The sequence below is a fragment of the Oncorhynchus mykiss genome, chromosome 10 (genome assembly GCF_057628025.1).
Source record: "Oncorhynchus mykiss isolate SJ-2025 chromosome 10, ASM5762802v1, whole genome shotgun sequence".
Classification (NCBI taxonomy): domain Eukaryota; kingdom Metazoa; phylum Chordata; class Actinopteri; order Salmoniformes; family Salmonidae; genus Oncorhynchus; species Oncorhynchus mykiss.
The window spans coordinates 43850074-43870372 of NC_143031.1; the positions used below are offsets into that span (position 1 = coordinate 43850074).

Below are 20299 nucleotides of genomic sequence, written 5' to 3' on the forward strand. Positions count from 1 at the left end.
AAATCATGAGTTTAACATCTATAATTGTAATATATACTGGTGGTTAATGGGTCATAATATTTGTCCACGTAATTAATTATGGCCAAAAATGGCCCTTATCGGACACTGCACTATTACATTAACTTGGCCCACTGTGTTTTTCTTCCAGGCAAACAAGTACAGAGAGAGCAGGTGCGGTGATGTGATAAGAGCTATGCATATGTGCTGTGCGCATGCAGGTGAGAAGTCTGCTGCTCAGGGTTTGCATATGAACAAGTCTCAAATGTATATTCTTTCTACAGCTTATTAGCGTACACCTAATATGTTCCCACTATTGATGATGCTTATTATGCATTAAGGTTGAACCAAAAGACTACATGTAACATATCAAATATAAAACAATGTATGTTGATGCTAATATTATGCACAATATTACATTGTTTCTATATGATAATAGCCTAATATTTAATATGCCATAAACTGTTGAATAGTTTCACTAATTAACTTAATCATTATGACACACCCCTCACTATTGTCATTGGTTACACTAATTGCACTGTCTACATAACCTGGTTCAAGTATTCATGACATTAGCCTGACAAAAGCACAGTGATGGCAAAATGTTGGTAAATACCCAATAATTTACTGGGAGTTTATATATGGAGTGTGCCACAGTTTAGGGTTTGTGAGGGAACAGAAGTCAACAGAGCCTAAATGCCCCACTGCATCCTGACATGATTGCGGACACTTGAAACTGTAGAATATAATGACAATGCTTCTAATGCAGGGATTGGCAACACCCGTCTTTGGAGGCCGGAGTGCTGACACACTTAACCCATTCCTCGCAAACACAGCTGATTAAACTAATTACATTTTTAACTGAAGATCATGATTAGTTGATTGGTGTCACAGTTGTGTTAGCCGGGGTAAATGTGTGACACCACTCAGGCCCCGAGGACTGGAGTTGCCCATCCGTGTTGTAATGTAATAGAGTTGTTTATATTGACAGTCAATTATCCTAGGAGGACGCAGTCAGTAAAACTCAAACAAAATCATTCTAAAAGACAATTCACTTGATTACTTCTCCCAGAATGATACATTTTGCTTGTAACAAAATATTGCATTTTAACAGTGAAAAATACTATTAAAGCTTTTGACAGCACATTTTACACTTTTCTAATGCTAAGTACTTAGGCAAGGGTTGCATTGAGAATAACAAACATTGGAGAAATAATTAGAGGAAACTAATTTCTATCAGTGTATTTGTCATCCCATATGTTCCATACAAATGGCTATTGATATCTTCCATGTATTACATTCATAATTGTCCATAGTTGTTTGTGAAACAGAAGCTAGGCAAGGGTGTATTCATTAGCCTGATTATTGTAAAATGTTTGGTCTATTGCAAAAAGCTCTGCAACAAAAAAACATTTACGAGGAAGCAAACAGAACCTACCTGAATTTTTCAGAAAGAACAAACTTGTTTTCACTGCAAAACATTTTCCGTTTGGAGTAAACAGGTTCCGTTGCACTACATTTTACAACAGAATCCAAATAATGAATACACCCTAGTTTTTGATAATGCGCACAGCCTGTACTTACACACGACACGCCTCACTCTTAAGGAGGGAATTAGAAAGCCAAATCATATGTCCAGTCTTGCCGTCTCACTCCTTGGTCTCAAATAAATACTTCACACGCAACCTCCTGCACTGGTAAATAAGTCAATACTATTGGGGACGGTTAATATGCACCCATGATTTTCTTTGAGTTATACTTTGAAATGTCACTGATTTTCAGGTAAGAATATAACTTCAAATACCATTCAAACCTGCGTTACTGTGGCCTAGTCCTGTCATACAATATTTACTCATACATGTACATGCTTTTAACTCAAACCCTTCGGTTTGAAGTAACATTTAAACACATAACAACCTTGTTGATCTTAACTTAGAAAATGAAGGATGTTACAAAACACGTTAAAGGGCTTTGCTCCAGTTCTAGGGTTCTCCCCAAAGAATGTAAGAGGCGCTGCTCCACTATGTATCATAGGCCATTTTTTCTCTAGATTGCAGGAAATGGCAGTTAGAGGTGCGTCATAAATAAATAAATAAACTGAGTCCAAAGGGGGGCACTACACCCCTCCGGGCCACCCCCCAGCCATACTCAGCAGAAACACCTTGTTTTAAAAAATTCCTGGGGAGAACCCTGAGTTCCATCTGAATGCATACAGATAAAACTATTGAAGTGGATCTGAACAATCTCTCAAATAAGTACCATACCAAAACAACCCATAGAAAAACTAAAGCCAATGCTCCTGCCATATGTGCATAGACCATGCATAAACTTTAACCACAGACATAGTATCTAAAAGGCTGTTTTCAAATTGACACATGCCCAAAAACCCACCAAGCCTATGAATTTGCTTGACATATGATATCAATGGAGTCTACTTACATATCTAGATAGCTGCTTAGGTTTAAGCTGTTTTCAGCCTTGTATGAGACAAAAAATATTAAGTAAAGACCGAAATGAGAGGCTCTTAAGAGGCCAAGCCCAGCAGAAATCCCCCAGCAAAACCTCCTGTGAGGATAATATTCTTCTTCACAAATGTCTGCACCTGGTAAGACAAAAAAGATAAAGCACCTTTAAATCGATGGTAAAGTTTTGCAGAGTATTGTTCTTTAACATTGTTCTCTTTTATACTCTGGAGTAAAAAAAAAGGTATAGATGACTTCAAAATCATTTTAGTCCTGAGCATATTAAAACATGAATCAGAGAAGAAACATCCACCATTTTGTAATAGACCATGATAACCCCTTACCTCATCCACTTTTGTCCTGACTTCCTTAGTGGGCTTTTCTGTATTCAACTTCAGCTGCTTCTTGGCATTGTTTACATCACGCTCCACCCTCTTCCAGTCCACTTTGATGTATCCTGTGTGATTGGCAATCTAGAAGGAAATGAATCACACCCACCAATAATGGCAATGTGACTTGGTCATCATAAACATAGAGATGCAGTGCCTATATAAAGTATGCACTCCGTGAACTTTTTTCCAATTTTGTTGCATTACAAAGTGGGATTGAAAGATTATTGTATTTTTTTTGTCATTGATCTACACAAAATATGCCATAATGTCAAAGTGAAAAGAAAATTCTACAAATGTTTACAAATTAAAAAATGAATTTGTTCCATAAGTATTCACCCCTTTGTTTAGGCAAGCCTAAATTAGTTCAGAAGTCACATTTGGCTTAACTAATCACAAAAGTTATATGGACTCTGAGAAATAATAGGGGATGATGACGTTTGAATGACTACCCCTTCCTCTGTCCCCAATACATACATACATACATACAGTGCCTTGCGAAAGTATTCGGCCCCCTTGAACTTTGCGACCGTTTGCCACATTTAAGGCTTCAAACATAAAGATATAAAACTGTATTATTTTGTGAAGAATCAACAACAAGTGGGACACAATCATGAAGTGGAACGCCATTTATTGGATATTTCAAACTTTTTTAACAAATCAAAAACTGAAAAATTGGGCGTGCAAAATTATTCAGCCCCTTTACTTTCAGTGCAGCAAACTCTCTCCAGAAGTTCAGTGAGGATCTCTGAATGATCCAATGTTGACCTAAATGACTAATGATGATAAATACAATCCACCTGTGTGTAATCAAGTCTCCGTATAAATGCACCTGCACTGTGATAGTCTCAGAGGTCCGTTAAAAGCGCGGAGAGCATCATGAAGAACAAGGAACACACCAGGCAGGTCCGAGATACTGTTGTGAAGAAGTTTAAAGCCGGATTTGGATACAAAAAGATTTCCCAAGCTTTAAACATCCCAAGGAGCACTGTGCAAGCGATAATATTGAAATGGAAGGAGTATCAGACCACTGCAAATCTACCAAGACCTGGCCGTCCCTCTAAACTTTCAGCTCATACAAGGAGAAGACTGATCAGAGATGCAGCCAAGAGGCCCATGATCACTCTGGATGAACTGCAGAGATCTACAGCTGAGGTGGGAGACTCTGTCCATAGGACAGCAATCAGTCGTATATTGCACAAATCTGGCCTTTATGGAAGAGTGGCAAGAAGAAAGCCATTTCTTAAAGATATCCATAAAAAGTGTCGTTTAAAGTTTGCCACAAGCCACCTGGGAGACACACCAGACATGTGGAAGAAGGTGCTCTGGTCAGATGAAACCAAAATTGAACTTTTTGGCAACAATGCAAAACGTTATGTTTGGCGTAAAAGCAACACAGCTGAACACACCATCCCCACTGTCAAACATGGTGGTGGCAGCATCATGGTTTGGGCCTGCTTTTCTTCAGCAGGGACAGGGAAGATGGTTAAAATTGATGGGAAGATGGATGGAGCCAAATACAGGACCATTCTGGAAGAAAACCTGATGGAGTCTGCAAAAGACCTGAGACTGGGACGGAGATTTGTCTTCCAACAAGACAATGATCCAAAACATAAAGCAAAATCTACAATGGAATGGTTCAAAAATAAACATATCCAGGTGTTAGAATGGCCAAGTCAAAGTCCAGACCTGAATCCAATCGAGAATCTGTGGAAAGAACTGAAAACTGCTGTTCACAAATGCTCTCCATCCAACCTCACTGAGCTCGAGCTGTTTTGCAAGGAAGAATGGGAAAAAATGTCAGTCTCTCGATGTGCAAAACTGATAGACATACACCAAGCGACTTACAGCTGTAATCGCAGCAAAAGATGGCGCTTCAAAGTATTAACTTAAGGGGGCTGAATAATTTTGCACGCCCAATTTTTCAGTTTTTGATTTGTTAAAAAAGTTTGAAATATCCAATAAATGTCGTTCCACTTCATGATTGTGTCCCACTTGTTGTTGATTCTTCACAAAAAAATACAGTTTTATATCTTTATGTTTGAAGCCTGAAATGTGGCAAAAGGTCGCAAAGTTCAAGGGGGCCGAATACTTTCGCAAGGCACTGTACATCTGTGAGGTCCCTCAGTCAAGTATTGAATTTCAAGCACAGATTCAACTACAAAGACCAGGGAGCTTTTCAACAGCCTCAGTGATTGGTATATCGGTTACATCTTTAAATCAAACATTTACTATATCTTTAAGCATGGTCAAGTTAATCATTATGATGTGGATGATGTATTAAAACCACCCAGACACAAAGATGGAGTCGTCCTTCTGAACTGAGCTGCAGGACAGTAAGGAAACTGATTAACGATGGGAGAAAACTGAGGATGGATCAACAACATTGTAGTGACTCCACAATAATGACCTAAATGACAATGAAAATAACAAGAAAAAAAATACAGATAACAAATATTCCAAAACATGTATATGATACAAGGCATAAATGCAATGTTGACTAGACCAGGTGTGTCCGCGTGCATGTTCATTTTGTCCTTCCACACCAGACACGATGAGGACACGCAGGTTGAAATATCAAAACAAACTCAACCTCCTATATTAATTTGGGGACAGGTCGAAACACATGAAACATTCATGGCCATTTAGCTAGCTAGCTAGATCATTTGTTCAGGGATATAAACAGTGGGCTGTTATTTTATCTGAAATACACAAGGTCCTCTACTCCGGCAATTAAGCCACAGATTCTTGTAATCTTTCCTCCTTCAGTCTTCTTTTGTCTTCATCTTCTTTGAACTTTATATGTCGGTTGAAAACCAACTTTAAGGTGCATTACCATCACCAACTGGACTGGAGTGTGGACCACAGTTCAGCGTTCAATCACCCACCTGGGTATATGCTAGAGGTCGACCGATTAATCGGCCGATTTCAAGTTTTCATAACAATCGGTAACCGATTATGGCCGATTACATTGCACTCCACAAGGAGACTGCGTGGCAGGCTGACCACCTGTTACGCGAGTGCAGCAATGAGCCAAGGTAAGTTGCTAGCTAGCATTAAACTTAGAAAAAACAATCAATCCTAACATAATCACTAGTTAACTACACATGGTTGATGATATTACTAGTTTAACTAGCTTGTCCAGCGATGCAAATAATCAATGCGGTGCCTGTTAATTTATCATCAAATCACAGCATTCTTCGCCAAACGGGTGATGATTTAACAAGCACATTTGTGAAAAAAGCGGTGACAGTTGCACCAATGAACCTAACCATAAACAATGCCTTTCTTAAAATCAATACACAAGTATATTTTTTAAAACCTGCAGTAAAAATGAGATGTTTGATTAACCCACACTGATAACCTCAAGTTATTTTGTAGATGTCACTTAACGGTGTGTATGCTGTTCTTTTTCCCCATGCATACATTGTGTGTGTGTGCCAGTCAAAAGTTGTGTATTTAGTTAAAATAAATTCATGTTAGCAGGTAATATTAACTAGGGAAATTGTGTCACTTCTCTTGCGTTCTGTGCAAGCAGAGTCAGGGTATATGCAGCAGTTTGGGCCGCCTGGCTGGCTTATTGCGAACTGTGTGAAAATCATTTCTACCTAACAAAGACCATAATTAATTTGCCAGAATTTTACGTAATGATGACAACATTGAAGGTTGTGCAATGTAACAGCAGTATTTAGATTTATGTATGCCAGCCGTTTGATAAAATACGGAACGGTTCCGTATTTCACTGAAATAATAAACTTTTTGTTTTCGAAATGATAGTTTCCGAATTTGACCATATTAATGACCCAAGACCCGTATTTCTGTGTGTTTATTATATTATAATTAAGTCTATGATTTGATATTTGATAGAGCAGTCTGAGCGGTAGTAGGCAGCAGCAGGCTCGTAAGCATTCATTCCAACAGCACTTTCCTGTGTTTGCCAGCAGCTCTTAGCAATGCTTGAAGCACAGCGCTGTTTATGACTATCAACTCCCGAGATTAGGCTGGCAATACTATAGTGCCTATAAAAACATCCAATAGTCAAAGGTATATAGAGCGAGAAATAGTCCTATAATTCCTATAATAACTACAACCTAAAATGTCTGGGAATATTGAAGACTCATGTTAAAAGGTACCACCAGCTTTCATATGTTCTCATGTTCTGAGCAAGGAACTTAAACGTTAGCACATATTGCACTTTTACTTTCTTCTCCAACAGTGTTTTTGCATTATTAAACCAAAATTGAACATGTTCCCATTATTTATTTGAGGCTAAATTGATTTAATTGATGTATTATATTAAGTTAGAATAAGTGTTCATTCAGTATTGTTGTAATTGTTATTATTACAAATATATCTAAAAAATAAATGTAATTTTAAATGTTTTGTATTTTTTATTTTATTTTATTATTATTTTATTTTAAAATCGTCCGATTAATCGGTATTGGCTTTTGTTGGTCCTCCAATAATCAGTATCGGCGTTGAAAAATCATAATCGGTTGACCTCTAGTATATGTTCCTAAAAACCAATGAGGAGATTGGAGAGGCGGGACTTGCAGCGCGTCAAGCATCAAAAATAGAACCAAGTTCTGTTTTAGTGCCTGGCTACGCAGATGCTCGTTGACGCGCGCAAGCAGTTTGGATGAAATTATTGGCATGTGTAGATTTATTTTGCAATGCTCACGCACACAAAGCCCTAACAAACAAAATCATTCTAAAAGACAATTCACTTTATTACTTCTCCCAGAATTATACATTTTGCTTGTAACAAAATATTGCATTTTAACAGTGAAAAATACTATTAAAGCTTTTGACAGCACATTTTACACTTTCCTAATGCTAAGTACTTAGGCAAGGGTTGCATTGAGAATAACAAACATTCGAGAAATAATTAGAGCAAACTAATTTCTATCAGTGTATTTGTCATCCCATATGTTCCATACAAAGGGCTATTGATATCTTCCATGTATTACATTCCATAATTGTCCACAGTCGTTTGTGACATTCTAAAATGTTGGATGCTTTAAATGCCAGGATGTCATACTCATTTTGTATTTTCATCTAGTAGAATTCACTGTACACTTGAGGAAGAGAATAGTATTTTTGTTATTCCGTTTCTTGTACTTTTACCCCTTTTTCGTGATATCCAAATTGGTAGTTACAGGCTTGTCCCATCGCTGCAACTCCCCTAAGGACTCGGGAGAGGCAAATGTCGAGAGCCATGTGTCCTCCGAAACACGATCCTGCCAAGCCGCACTGCTTTTTGACACACTGCTCGCTTAACCCAGAAGCCAACCGCACCAATGTGTCGGAGTAAACACTGTACAGCTGGCGACCGAAGGGTGCTTGCAGGCGCCCGGCCGACACAAAGAGTCGCTAGAGCACGATGGGACAAGGAAATCCCAGCCGGTCAATTCCTCCCCTAACCCGGACGATGCTGGGCCAATTGTGCGCCACCTCATGGGTATCCCGGTCATGGCCGGCTGTTACACAGCCTGGGATCGAACCAGGTCTATAGCGATGCAGTGCTTTAGAATGCTGTGCCCCTCAGGAGGCCAGAGATTCGTCTTTGAGTGTGTTGTCAAACCTGTGTGTGAGTTTGACAACAGCTGATAAACAGCTAAGGGGAAGCGCTGTACCAAAATTAACGAATGGTAGGAATCACTGCAACTGTGCATTAGATGTTGCATTCTCAGTAGGTTGAGCCTAGTGTGCTAATATTAGCTACTTACTGCTTTTTATTTTTCTAAACAGTACATTCTAAATAGTATGTAGTATGATTAGTACACAGTATGCAGTTTAAATAAGTAGTAGGCAAGCCAGATTTCGGACACGGCCATAGTCTATGGTCATAACACACCTCCATGTGTCCTAATGAAACATGAGTGTCAGAATCTGTGTTAAATGTGGCTCAATAAATTGGTCAGGTGTCATTTAGAACTAAGGATTATCAAAACAAGAAAATAAATTGATGTAAAGAAGTCGAATCCTACCTGAAGGAAAAAGAAGCCTCCACCCACTGCCGAAGCTGCCAGCTTCCCAACTTTCTGGAACAAATACCCTGCACACCTAAGAGGAAACACAGCAGTCAAACAGAGAACTGCCAAGTAATTTAACTGGTTAAATTGCACTACCAGATTCTCATGGCTTAGTTCTGTTTAATATTAACACATTCAGGACTGATCGACTCACCAGCCAGACACTCCACCAATGGCAAGCTGGGTGGCAACATTATACTTCTCTGCTACGGGCCCAGAGTTCTCGCCAAATATTTTGTTCCACCATCTCTGTTTCTTGGCATACTCTACTACGTCCATGACTTCAAAGGTCTCCTCACTCTTATCTAGAAGAACAAGTCATAATTAAAAATGTGTCATACGCTTAATCGTCCTTGGCTCACATGACCTTGAAAGACACTGAAATGCATGTTGGATGGCCTCAACAGTAGAAATAATGTGTGCATTGTGTATCTTACGCCACGCCGGATGCCAGACAGTTAAGTTAGGTGGTTGTTTTAGGGGGTAGATCTGCATAATTTCCAATCCCCACATATACTCCCAGCTTATACATACATTTTACAGACATTATATTTTACAGACATTATATTTTATATTAGTTATCTTTTGTTATTTTTAGTCCCACCATCCAGTTTCGATTTCCATTTGCTATATACATTTAACTGTGCTATTTCACCAAAGTTCTGAACCTTTCTATTGACATAGTCTACAGATTGCAAATTAAAGAAGGAAATGTTTGATAAGAGTATTATATTCTTTTTCGATTTACTGACTTTTCAAATCACCCAGCAGTGCTATTTACAGAGTTAGCTCCAGGTTGCAATTATTCAAAAACAAGCTACATACGAGCAGTACCAAAACAAGTGATGTAATGATTCTGTCTAGTTGCAGCAAAATCTGCTGAGCATTCTATTGGTTGCAAGAATTTTGTATAATCATTTTAAATGAAAAACTAAGTTTTGAATCCAGCGTTGTTTTGTGTATCAGTTCATGAACCATGTGCCATGGAATTGGTATATTTTTGGTTTTGGTTTTTGACCTAGCTGATTCAAATTATCAACTACTCGTCAAACTTTGATCATTTGGGGCCTCCCGGGTGACGCTCTGGTTAAGGGTGCTGTACTGCAGCGCCAGCTGCGCCACCAGAGACTCTGGGTTCGCGCCCAGGCTCTGTCGTAACCGGCCGCGACCGGGAGGTCCGTGGGGCGACGCACAATTGGCCTAGCGTCCGGGTTAGGCCGGTAGGGAAATCCTTGTCTCATCGCGCACCAGCGACTCCTGTGGCAGGCCGGGCGCAGTGCGCGCTAACCAAGGTTGCCAGGTGCACAGTGTTTCCTCCGACACATTGGTGCGGCTGGCTTCCGGGTTGGATGGCGCTGTGTTAAGAAGGAGTGCGGCTTGGTTGGGTTGTGTATTGGAGGACGCAACCTTCGTCTCTCCCGAGCCCGTACGGGAGTTGTAGCGATGAGACAAGATAGTAGCTACTAAAACAATTGGATACCACGAAATTGGGGAGAAAAAGGGGTAAAATAAGAAAATAAAATAAAAATAAAAATTTGAAGCCGCTATGTTGTTAAAAAAAACAACAAAAAAAACATGCTCCTCTTGGGGCCTAGAAGACCAAGAATGGGAAAAGCTGCATTAAGTACAAGCCTAAAATAGACCAGCCCAAAGACATCTAATAGACCAGAATAGATAAAATAAGAAAATAAAATAAAAATTAACATTAGAAGCCGCTATGTTGAGTTCAAAAAAAAAAAAAAAAAACATGCTCCTCTTGGGGCCTAGAGGACCAAGAATGGGAAAAGCTGCATTAAGTACAAGCCTAAAATAGACCAGCCCAAAGACATCTAATGGGTATCGATTTCTCATTCAGTCAGACGGACTTGTGATTAGCTCAGTAGAGCTAATGCTTGACCCAGCTTTGTCTGGGTCAAGAACACACACACTGGCCTGGCAGACACCAAATCTTTGACATATCCTGCAAAACAGTGTAACCCTTTCATTCAGTTTTATGGAATTGTCCTGTTAATAGTTTCAAATAGTATCCCTTTTCCCCCCTCCTTGGCATTATCAGTGATACTAGAAGATTCTACAAATACACTGAACAAAAAATATTAAAAAATGCAACATGTAAAGTGTTGGTCCCATGTTTCATGAGCTGAAATAAAAGATCCACAAGCTGTTCCATACGCACAGAAAGCTTATTTCTCTCAAATTTTGTGCACAAAATTTGTTTACATCCCTGTTAGTGAGCATGTCTCCTTTGCCCAAGATAATCCATCCCCCTGACAGGTGTGGCATGTCAAGAAGCTGATTAAACATGATTACCTTGTGCTGGGGACAATAAAAGACCACTAAAATGTGCAGTTGTCGTCAGAACACCACAAATGTCTCAAGTTTTGATGGAGCATGCAATTGGCATGCTGACAGCAGGAATGTCCACCAGAGCTGTTGCCAGAGAATTTAACATTCATTTCTATACCATAAGCCACCTCCAACAATTTTTATTTTTTTTGCAGTACGTCCAACCAGCCTCTCAACTGCAGACCACTTGCAACCACACCAGCCCAGGGCTTAAACATCAGGCTTCTTCACCTACGGGATGGTCTGAGACCAGCCACCCGGACAGCTGATTAAACTGGGTTTGCACAACCAAAGAATTTCTGCACAAACCATCTCAGTGAAGCACATATTCTCACCTTCGATGGCCACTATCACGCTGGAGAAGTGTGCTCTTCACAAATTAATCCCAGTTTCAACTATACCAGGCAGATGTTTGGTGTTGTGTGGGTGAGTGGTTTGCTGATGTCAACATTGTGACCGGAGTGCCCAATGGTAGCAGTAGGGTCATGGTATTGGCAGGCATAAATTACTGACAACGAACACAAATTGCATTTTAAACCAATGGCAATTTGAATGCAGAAATACAGTGACGAGATCCTGAGGCCTATTGTCGTGCCATTCATCCACCGCCATCACCCCATGTCACAAGGATCTGTACACAATTCCTGGAAGCTGGAAATGACAGGTTTTAATGGCCTGCATACATGTCACCCATTGAGCATGTTTGAGATGCTCTGGTTAGACGCGTACCACAGCGTGTTCCAGTTCCCCCCAATATCCAGCAACCTCGCTCAGCCATTGAAGGGGAGTGGGACACCATTCCACAGGCCACAATTAACAGCCTGATCATCTCTAAGCGAAGGAGATGTCACCCTGCATGAGGCAAATTGTGGTCACACTTGATACTGACTGGTTTTCTGATCGATGCCCCTACCTTAATCTTTTTTTTTTTTAATTAAGTATCTGTGACCAACATTTGCATATCTGTATTCCCAGTAATATGAAATCCATAGATCAGGGCCTAATTTATTTATTTCAATTGACTGATTTCTTATTAACTGTAACTCAGTCAAATCTTTGAAATTGTTGCATGTTTCGTTAATATTTTGGTTCAGTGTAAAACAAGTAGGCGGGGTCCTATAACATGGCCTTCCTTCACACTAGCCCCCCATATGAGACCTCCGCAGTTGTCAGTAAACAGTCAGACATACTGTAATGTCATAACAGCTAAGGAGTAATACATTTTCGATGTGATTGAACTAGCCCAATGTTTGTCGTAGTATGTAAAATGTTGTAGCTAGCTAGTTCAGTAGTTAGCCTACCAAAGCTAGCTACCAACCAACACACCCAGGGCACTGGAACCTAGCTAGCAACATGGAGTTAGTAAGCATCTCATTTGACAAAATACGTAGCACTCCCACCCTGAATAGCAGGCGTGGGGACTAACAAACGAAGGACGCTGGTCCGCATTTCGACTATCCGTTTGCTAGCTAACTGCGATTGTTAGCATAAAACGTTACACATTCTACCTTAGCTAGCTAACCTTCCGAAGGACAACCGTGTTCATGTGCATTAGCGTAACTGCATTTGTTTGATGATATTTTACCTCTTTACTCAGATTAAAGACTACATTTTGTGAAATAGGTAGCGATGGCAATATATTTAAAATATTGATATTGCTAACTTGTTTCTCACCTTTATTCTTTTCGGCCATGTTTCTCAATACATTTGGTTGTAACCCAGCCCATCCGACATGTCACGTGTTTCACAAAATTGGCCCGTACCATTTCGATGAATAGGGCCTTTACACACATCCTACCTTTCTGGTGTTCATTAGACCATAGCTCAATTGAGGGTTTCCCAAACTCGGTCGTGGGCCCCTGGGTGTACGTTTTGTTTTTTGCCCTAGCACTACACATATTGACTTTCTTCACACGCCCACCTCTTATATCTCACGCATTGGAAAGTACTGATTTTATTTTTCTAATCAATCCATTGTATATAGTGTGTTAACTTTTCAACTGTGCTCCAAATCATTTTGAAATAGGAGCAACTGAGACCGCAATTTAACATCAAGCACGGAATCTCTATCATTGTCCTATCTTGCGGTCTAGCAATGTAAGGATTTTAATTTTAAAGTAGCGCCCCTCAAGATTAGAGTGGAGCTGAATGGAGAGCAAGGTTCTCTGCTGAGTTTATGTGCTGAGAGGACAGTGCACCGTCTAGCCATACTCCCAAGTACTTGTATGAGGTGCTCAAGCTCTAAACCCTCAGAGGTAGTAATATCACCTGTGGGAAGAGGGGCATTATTCTTACCAAACCACATTACTTTTGTTTTGGAGGTGTTTAGAACAAGGTTAAGGGTAGAGAAAGCTTGTTGGACACTAAGAAAGCTTTGTTGTAGAGCATTTAACACAATCCGGGAGGGGCCAGCTGAGTATAAGACTGTGTCGTCTGGATATAAATGGATGAGAGAGCTTCCTACTGCCTGAGCTATGTTGTTGATGTAAATTGAGAAGAGCGTGGGGCTAAGGATTGAGCCTTGTGATACTCCCTTGGTGACAGGCAGTGGCTGAGACAGCAGATTTTCTGACTTTATACACTGCACTTTTTGAGAGAGGTAGTTAGCAAACCAGGCCAAAGACCTCGAATAGGCACCAATACTCCTTAGCCGGCCCACAAGAATGGGATGGTCTACCCTATCAAACGCTTTGGCCAAGTCAATAAAAATAGCAGCACAATCTTACTTAGAATCAAGGGCAATGGTGACATCATTGATGACCTTTAAGGTTGCATTTGGTTTATTGTAGTGGAAGATTGATGTAATCTTGTCTTCAGATTATTTTATTATCAATTTACTTTATTTAGTCTGATCAGTTGAACAATTATCATTCTTAACATTGGGCTAAAATAAAGGGTAGTTAGTGTGCTTGTCAGCAAGAACACTACTGTTATTCCCCACACGAACAGTATTTTATTATCCCTCTTCTTCCCAATTTTGGCAGTGTTATCATAGATTTGGAATCTGATATTTGAAAATGAATAATTTGAGGCTATGTATTTTTGCAGTTTTTGCAGTTTTGAATAATTCCTACAAATAAGGATTGGATATTAAATGCTCCAGGCCTAGAATATAATTTTTTACATTTTAGCTCTGTGCACATGCTAGGCAGAGATGGTAGGGTGACTCACAACGCATCATATTTGTTCTATGTAAAGTAAGATGATGGCAAGGATCTTCAACTAGTAGGCTTAAACCACTAGAATATTGATTAGATTGAGTGATAGAAGGTTGAGTGATTTGTTTTTGAGAAATGTATTGTTATTACAAGAACATTTTCAAATACCCATCACTTGAGAAATAGCTCAGGGGTGGCCAACCCTCCTGGAGAGCCAGCGGGATTTTCTTCCAGGCCTATTTTTAAAAAGATAGTTCACCAAAATTACAAAAGACAAAATGTTTGTGTCATTACCTTGAAAGCAGTCTATGGACAAGGAGACTGCAATCTATGATTGGTTAACCACTGCCATCAACCATTAATTAGTATTTCCTGTGCAGAGCATTCCCACTGACCATCCCACTGTTTCTCCCATTTGCCTGTCTCCCCATCTAATTTCATTACTGTCTGAGTAAAGTGTCAAACCACCTAAAAAAGTATGTTTGCAAAAATATTAGTATACCTTAAATTCAATTCCCCCAAAATCCCAAAGCAACAAAGTTGTGGAATTTTGAGTGTTCATTTAATGTTCAAAGCATTCTGAATACACCTGACCCCCCCCCCCCCCCCCCCCATCCTGGTCATAGGCCTAAGCCATGTCAAAATACACAGAATTCCAGGAAATTAGCTTTAAAACACTACAACTTTCCTGGTGAAGGACCCCCATCTGGGTAAAATCTCACTCCAAGCTTTCTTCCAAGTTGGACACCCTGGTTTGAAAACTTGATTAAAGTGTTGAGACAACTAATATACTTTTGTGTTTTTGTTATTTTGAATGTATCCAAGTGAGAAAGAATGGAAATGTTCCAAGTGAAAGTAGAGCAGAGGAGACAGTGTTTTTTTTGGCTAAGAAAGACTGCATCTCAATAGTCTAAAGTGGCTTCCTCTTCTCATCTCTGTCCCTTCATCACACAAGTCTAGCAGACCCCAATAAATAATAACCAACACGGTACTTAGTCAAAGGTGTGTTTTATTAAACAAGAATACAGTTGGCATAATGGTCCCCATACCTATTGATGTGCTCAGTTTGGGCACATGCAGCTTATAATGTCATTACTGACCCAGTAATCAGATGTAGCTGTACTTTGATCACACAGACCTTACACTGAGTACTGGGTGAGCCATGGACATCTTGGTGTTAGTGACCCATGTTGAGAGTTCAGATCCGTCTTGAAGGCGCCTGCAGCTCAATGGCAATTGAAATATTTCCAATCTTTGAGCTGTGAAAATCTAACCATTCTCTTTCATAAAAATAGATGGCAATGCACATATTTTAACCATGCTAACCTGGCAATTTAAAGGCAAATGTTTGCCTTATTGATTACAAACAACCACTTCTTGAGCCCAAGAAACACTTGGAAAAGATACAATAATATATTCTTTATTAAAATTGAATCCAGTTTTACATCTCCATTAACTTTGAGTTACAGTACATATCATTGCAGCAAGGTTTGTCAGAAGCCCAATCTCACATATTGTGTTTTACATGCTGTTTTAAAGTGAAAGTGTCTATATCTTTGTAGGACGGAGAAAGGAGCGCCATGCCCCAGTTATCATTCAGAGAGTTGACATATTTATTTCCAAAGAGTGTCCACACTACCTTTACAACATTCATTCACACATTCATTTCTCAGGAGGAAATGTCCTGTTCATTAAGGATGGGTGATGTCTGTTCATTGGATGGTTCATGTTACCATGTCACATTTACCAAATCTGACTTTTAATGTTAATGACACAACCTTTACTTCCATATTTAATGAATGTAGGGTCAGAATCTTATCTTTTCATCTTTATACAAATTAGCTACATTTTATTCCAACTATATAGAATCTAAAATCTACTTTCATGATGATTCCTTTTCAACCACTAGATATGTGAAACAGCCAATAATTGCTTTTTAAAGACTTAAACTATACAAGAGGCTGCAATACATTTATTCTCCTGCAGCTTGTTATTTCATAAATATTATTTCACCATTAAAGCTGTATGAACATTCAAGATGAAACAATTTCTTCATAGACCTACCCGCTGGTTTGTGTGGACCTGTCTCCACCTGAATCTCTCGTTTGGTGCCTCTCTGCAGCACTGCCTATTGCTCCACATCCTTCCTGCTTCAGTAGACCCCGAATTCTAAGAAGTAAAAGGTTACTTCCTCGGTTGCAGAAGAGAGTCGTTTAAACATTGAGTTGCCCTATGTTTGTGTTGTCTGAGAGGACAGGTTCCTCTGGGTTGCCTTGAAAAGTTTGTGTGACAGTGGAGGGGACAGTGACTATGGTTTAGTAATGTCACACTCGATCAAATTTCCCCTGGGTCTCTCCCGGCACCTGGATGGGAATTATGAATTAGTCAGCTTTTAGGGAATGTCCCCACAGCCAATTCTTGTAGCTCTTTGACGCACTTACGCTCAATATTTACATAACTTGTGTGTCATTATGAACTTTATTAGCAGGGAGTTTAATAACCACATTTTATTTTAAACATTAGCAGTTGGATTAGTACTTGCTTCATAATATTGCTTCATAATACTTACTGGGTTAATATTTAGTGTCAAGATAAGAGAGAACAGTGTTTCATTTGACATTGTCAATGGATTGTGTATTATGACTTCAGATTTTTGTGCTTTTTGCAAATGTTCTGTTGTCTTTTTTTCCCATAAGAACAGAATACAACAGTAGTGACTATGTTCTTTGTTACAGACAATAGATCATGTTAGTGAAAGTTTTAGTTGCGTTTTAGTTGTGTTGTTCTTTGTCCTCTCTCTTGTTACTACAGTATCATTGCCATGATAATAATAAACAAGGATGAGGCCATAAGACCAGGGTGATGTACATTCCTTTAAGAACAAAAAACAGTAAAGGAGCATTTTTATTTCATGAATACATTTCATATTCACATTTTTACAGACTTTCAGAAGAATCTGTTAAAAAAACAAAAACAATTAAGGTTATTATGATCACAACTTTTTCTGAAAAGTTTATCAGACTTGTTATGACTTTATTCTTGAAACTTCAGTACAGGTGTTGTGTGATGACCACAAGATGACAGGCTCGTAACACATTTGCCAGACAGTCATAGAACTGGCCCTAACGGTTGATGCTGGGACAGTATTGATGGGAAGGATATCTTAATATGAACTTTTTTACCAAAGTTAGAATAGCAGGAAATGAGCTTAAACTGGGGGTTTCTCTCTCCAATGCCAAGAGCTGAACCTTTAAAATGTTCCTTCCAAGAAACCGAGATTTGTTACTTCCGGCCTTGTACACGAAGTCATGGTAAAACTCCTTGTATGCAATTTATTATCTCACTCGCGTTGTGTTCTGATTATGAGGGGGTCACTGATGAATTTGCTATCACAAAAGGGGTCTGTGGCCCAAAAAGTTTCAGAACCCTAGGGCTAAGGGTTAGGGAAAGGGTTAGCTAACATGCTAAGTAGTTGCAAAGTAGCTACAAAGTAGTAAGTAGATAAAGTTTAATAATACAAAATAAAATTAAAGACACTTATTACAAATGTTTATGCCTTTGATATTACTGGACATTTCCAAGTATGGATTGTATGTTTTGACATAAAAAAAACTTTTTACAACAGCGAGAGTGTGATGGGTGGGGGCGAAGTTGACCTCCTGTGATCTCATAATCTTTTCAAGAAATCAGAATTTAATTATTTTCGCTGTGCACTCCATTAGAAGTTTTTCATTTGCATAAACATTTTGGTGAATCATACTGACACCAGCATCCATAGAGGGGAAACTTTTTAGTGTTTTGAAGCCCAAAGTACAGCAAGTAACTGCTCATCACTACCGCCCACCCCAGAGTGTGGGTGGGGCTTTTTTCTGTCTGTATATACATTGTCTTTGATGTTCACTGGGAGGGAGCCAGTATTAGATCAGACTAAAACATCAGGCTTTTGTTGGTAAAACCAAAGCACAGATTAAGTCAAGACAGGGTGGCACATTTACCTTTACATCTTGGTTGCATTCTCTAATCCTAGCTACTTAATGTTCAGTGCAAATGATATGCAAGTTCTGAGCCAAAAAGTATATTCTTGTAAAAAAAAAAAAAGCCATTGCTGCATGAACCCTACAAGTCCATTGTATGGATTATCCATCTCCTGTAGGTTCTCTCCATGGACAGGTGGGAAAGCACAAGCTTCAGGGAGGGGAGTGCAGACATGGAGTGATATCAGATGATATGTCCTCCTATGAAATTTCCTGGGTCACTTCAGCTGTGAAGAAAAATGAAAACCACTAGAGGGCGTGCACGCACTAATAATGAGGGGGTTTGATTCATCTCGTCTGGGTTTGTGGGTAAAAAAATTGCCTTAATTTATTGAAAAAAAGCATACTTGATGGGGAAGACTTTTGCTAGGGTACAAAGTGGGGTTATTTGGACAAAGTATATAAGGCAATGCAAGTGAGATTTTACATGCTCATGTTAATGTGTACATCAACGTCATTGGTGTCCACATCACCAACAATCTATCATGGTCCAAACACACCAAGACAGTTGTCAAGAGGGCACGACAACACCTTTTCTCCCACAGGATACTGAAAAGATTTGGCATATGTCCTCAGATCCTCAAAAAGTTCTACAGCTCCACCATCGAGAGCATCCTTACCGGTTTGGTAACTGCTCGGCATCTAACCGCAAGGCGCTACAGAAGGTAGTGAGTACGGCCCAATACATCACTGGGGCCAAGCTTCCTGACATCCAGGACCTATACACAAAAAATTGTCAGACTCCGGTCACCCAAGTCATAGACTGTTCTCTCTGCTACCGCACGGCAAGCGTTACCGGAGCGCCAAGTCTAGGTCCAAACCACCCCTTAGTTTTTACACTGCTGCTACTTGCTGTTTATTATCTATGCATAGTCCCTTTACAAATTAACATGACTAACCTGTACCCCCGCACAGTGACTCGGTACCGGTACCCCCTGTATATAGCCTCATTATTGTTATGTACATTTTCTTGTTGCTTTATGATTGATTAGATTTTTTTTAAACTTTAGTTTATTTAGTAAATATTTTATCAACTCTATTTCTTGAACTGCATTGTTGGTTAAGGGCTTGTAAGTAAGCATTTCACGGTAAGTTCTACACCTGTTGTATTCGGCGCATGTGACCAATAACATTTGATTCGATATACAGCCCAAGATCATAATCAGTTGTGTTATGTAATGTTTAACCATATACCTGATGAGGTTATGTATGTTCTCCTGGGATTATTTAATACGATTTCAAGTGAGGGGGTTATACCTATCCAGGCTGTATCCCAACCGGACGTGAATGGGAGTCCCATTGGGCGGCGCACAATTGGCCCAGCATCGTCCGTGTTTGGCCGACGTAGACAGGCATTGTAAATAAGAATTTGTTCTTAACTGACTTACCTAGTTAAATAAAGGTTCAATAAAAAATAAAATAAAAATTACCTTCTGGTTGGAAACGTGCAGTAATATTACCATTTGAAAAGCCTGGTAAGGACCCTTCATGTGCTGATAGTTACAGACCAAAAGCACTGACCTCTAACTTGTGTAAACCGATGGAAAAGATGATAGTTAACAGATTGTCCTATTTCCTGGAACATAGAGGTTTATTGAGTCAATGTCAAAGTGGATTCTGTAGAGGTAGATAGATCTACTTTGGATGCATTAGTAAAGGTGAGCAATGAAGTTCAAAAAACTCTGGTCATGAAAGAAGTATTTTAAATATTAAATATTACATACATATTTTTTGACATTGAAAAGGCATATGACACTATATGGAGAGAGCCTACTGATTAAGATAGAAATATTTGGTATTGGTGGGAGATTATATAACTGGATTTTGGACTTCTTATTTAATCAATCTTTTCAAGTTAAAATGGGATCCATTTTATCT

General features: G+C 39.3%; 1 protein-coding gene across 1 annotated transcript; it reads right to left on the bottom strand.

The window, feature by feature from the left end:
• Positions 1-600: 600 nt before the first annotated feature.
• Positions 601-13050, bottom strand: LOC110533957 (FUN14 domain-containing protein 1A). Its single transcript, XM_021618554.3, has 5 exons — positions 12904-13050; positions 9038-9188; positions 8839-8914; positions 2804-2932; positions 601-2599 (listed from the first exon to the last, which is right to left on the bottom strand). The coding sequence occupies exons 1-5, from the start codon at positions 12920-12922 to the stop codon at positions 2522-2524; spliced, it is 453 nt and encodes a 150-aa protein (XP_021474229.1). The 5' UTR covers positions 12923-13050; the 3' UTR covers positions 601-2521.
• Between the last annotated feature and the right edge of the window lie 7249 nt (positions 13051-20299).

Coding starts and splice junctions, on each gene's coding strand:
- LOC110533957 (XM_021618554.3), bottom strand. Junction 8,915..9,037: donor ATTGGTGGAGTGTCTGGCTG/GTGAGTCGATCA, acceptor GTTTCCTCTTAG/GTGTGCAGGGTATTTGTTCC. Junction 2,933..8,838: donor GAGGCTTCTTTTTCCTTCAG/GTAGGATTCGAC, acceptor ATTTCCTTCTAG/ATTGCCAATCACACAGGATA.